Source organism: Macaca thibetana, chromosome 5 (assembly GCF_024542745.1).
Source record: "Macaca thibetana thibetana isolate TM-01 chromosome 5, ASM2454274v1, whole genome shotgun sequence".
Classification (NCBI taxonomy): domain Eukaryota; kingdom Metazoa; phylum Chordata; class Mammalia; order Primates; family Cercopithecidae; genus Macaca; species Macaca thibetana.
The window spans coordinates 45,246,769-45,248,992 of NC_065582.1; the positions used below are offsets into that span (position 1 = coordinate 45,246,769).

Here is a 2,224-nt window from a genome sequence, read left to right on the forward strand (position 1 = left end):
AATTTTGTTAAGCCAGGATCAAATTTCAATTGATGGAATTCACTTCTCTATAATTTATAAGGTGATACTTAATCATGAAAAATATCCTGATGCTTTTATTTGGTTGCATAGAATATAATGCTTTTAAGAACACCTCTACCCCAACTAATCCCCTCTCATATGTTCATAAAGAAAACCCATCCTCCCTTCCTAGGCATTGTAAGGGGCATACAACAAAACTCTCAAAGTTGGTATGAAAGAGCCAGTGGAGAAACTTGAAGATAAAGATTGGGAAGCACTGCAAACATAAGCCATGGCAGAAGATAAATTAGCTCTAAAATTATTTTGTTAATCACTAGAAATATAGGAATAATTGTACAAAGAATCTCAGCAGATTTCACATTTTAAAAGTAGGCTGCATCACACCATTTTGAAATTATGAACTAATGCTATTTTCTTCAAGTGCTCAGAAAGCCATACCTATAGTCCAAATGGTCCACCTCTCAAACTGTACATAGATTATATTTAGACAGAAGGATGTGGGTAAGATATGTGGTTTATCACGCTCACAATGCCAGTTCATGAAAAAGCTTCTCTTTTTAAAGCATCTTCGTCCTTCATGAATTCAATCTAAAAAAGGTGAGAATGCACACCCTAAGCATTCCTTTCTGCCTTTAGAAATCCATTCTGAATTTAACATTCAGTGCTATTAGCCCAATGTTTGGCATAAAGAAAGTAGGACCTTCATAAATATTTGTTGGTGAGATGAATAAATAAATGAATGACTCCCTTTTGTCCTGCTTTGTCGTGTTCTGCCTCCAAGAAAGGGAATTCCACTGGTGCTGTCACGGATTAGACTAGTTGGCCTTGGGTTTTCCTCTGCAATTTTTTTTTTTTCATTCAATTGTCACTTTATTGCAAGATGGTAGAATTAATTGCAAATTTAAACTATAATCTGGTAATCTTTAGTCAGGCTGCAAGTTTTTATAAAGACAAGCTGCTTATTCAGAAGTGATTATGGAACAACTCAAAGGCAGAGTAAGAAGGATGAGAAACATTTGACTGGCCGATAGAGATTTTGTTCTCTTACTATATGAAACAAACTTTTCATTTTTAGGAAGGGTAAACTATAACTTCAGTAGACATCAATACAGAAAGATTTCGTCAAATAGACTAGTTTCCATTTAGTCTGTCAACTGTTTCCAGCTGTCTCAATTGGGATAGATTCATTTACATAACCAGGGGTGCTTGAGCCTTCTTTGCCAGCAGCTTTAGGTCCGCAATGCACTTGGCAACTGTCTCCTTTTCCTGCTCTGCGGAGATGCTTTGCACCACGTGCTTTTCCACCCAATTTATCATGTGCTCTTGTTCCTTTCGACGCGTCATGTTCTGCACAGCTATATGATAGTCCAGGCGACTCTTTACTTCCTTATATACTCTATATAGTCGTTCCCGGTAAGTAACCTCCAAAGCCATAGCAATGTTATTCCTTTGCACATCAAAAAGGTAATGGCGCTTCTGAGTCAGTGCCTGCTGTGACTTCTCCATATCAATTGCATTCTGGATTTGCTGGATGGAAGACTGCTTCGCCTCTTCTAGTTGGGCAAGTTTTTGCTCATTGATTTTATCAGCATATGCCGCAACAAAGGGACCATATTTTTTAATTCCATAGACCATTATCCCTATTAATGACATGGCAGTGAAGGTCTCTGCGGTAATCACATATATTTCTTTGGATAAAGCATACAAGATAAGCCCAGTTCCGAGCACATAGGGTCCTGTTACACCAGTTTTAGGATAAAGAAACTGGAAGAATTCCTCAGGGATCAGTCCATAACGAACTTTTCCTCCATATTCAGGAAGAGGTGGTAGAGGGGCAAGGTGTGGCTGCCCTGTATGGAAGGTCCTTGTTGCCTGCAATACTCCTGGACCTAGGAAGGCTGCATTCTTCAGAGACGGGGCCGCTGTGGCGGCGGCGGAAAGTACCACCCGGGAGAGCATGGTCAGCGAAGGTGCAGGTAGCAATCTTAGAGCAATTTCATTTCAACGAGTGTTCCCCAAGTCTAATATGTGGTAGAAAAGTCCGTGTTGCTCAGCCTAATGATCCTGACCACAAAGAGGATGTGCTTTGCAGTCAGCCAGGCCTACCTTGGAGTCCCTGCTCTGCTCTCTCTCACCAGCTGTGTGAAATCAAGCACTGAGACCATTTTCTCATTTGTAACAAGTGTGCGAGGGCACCTCTCTG

At 40.4% G+C, this 2,224-nt stretch overlaps 1 protein-coding gene across 1 annotated transcript; it reads right to left on the reverse strand.

Annotated features, from left to right (window-relative positions):
- Positions 1 to 870: 870 nt before the first annotated feature.
- LOC126955326 (ATP synthase F(0) complex subunit B1, mitochondrial) lies at positions 871 to 2,007 on the reverse strand. Its single transcript, XM_050791785.1, has one exon. The coding sequence runs from the start codon at positions 1,978 to 1,980 to the stop codon at positions 1,210 to 1,212; it is 771 nt and encodes a 256-aa protein (XP_050647742.1). The 5' UTR covers positions 1,981 to 2,007; the 3' UTR covers positions 871 to 1,209.
- Positions 2,008 to 2,224: the final 217 nt, after the last annotated feature.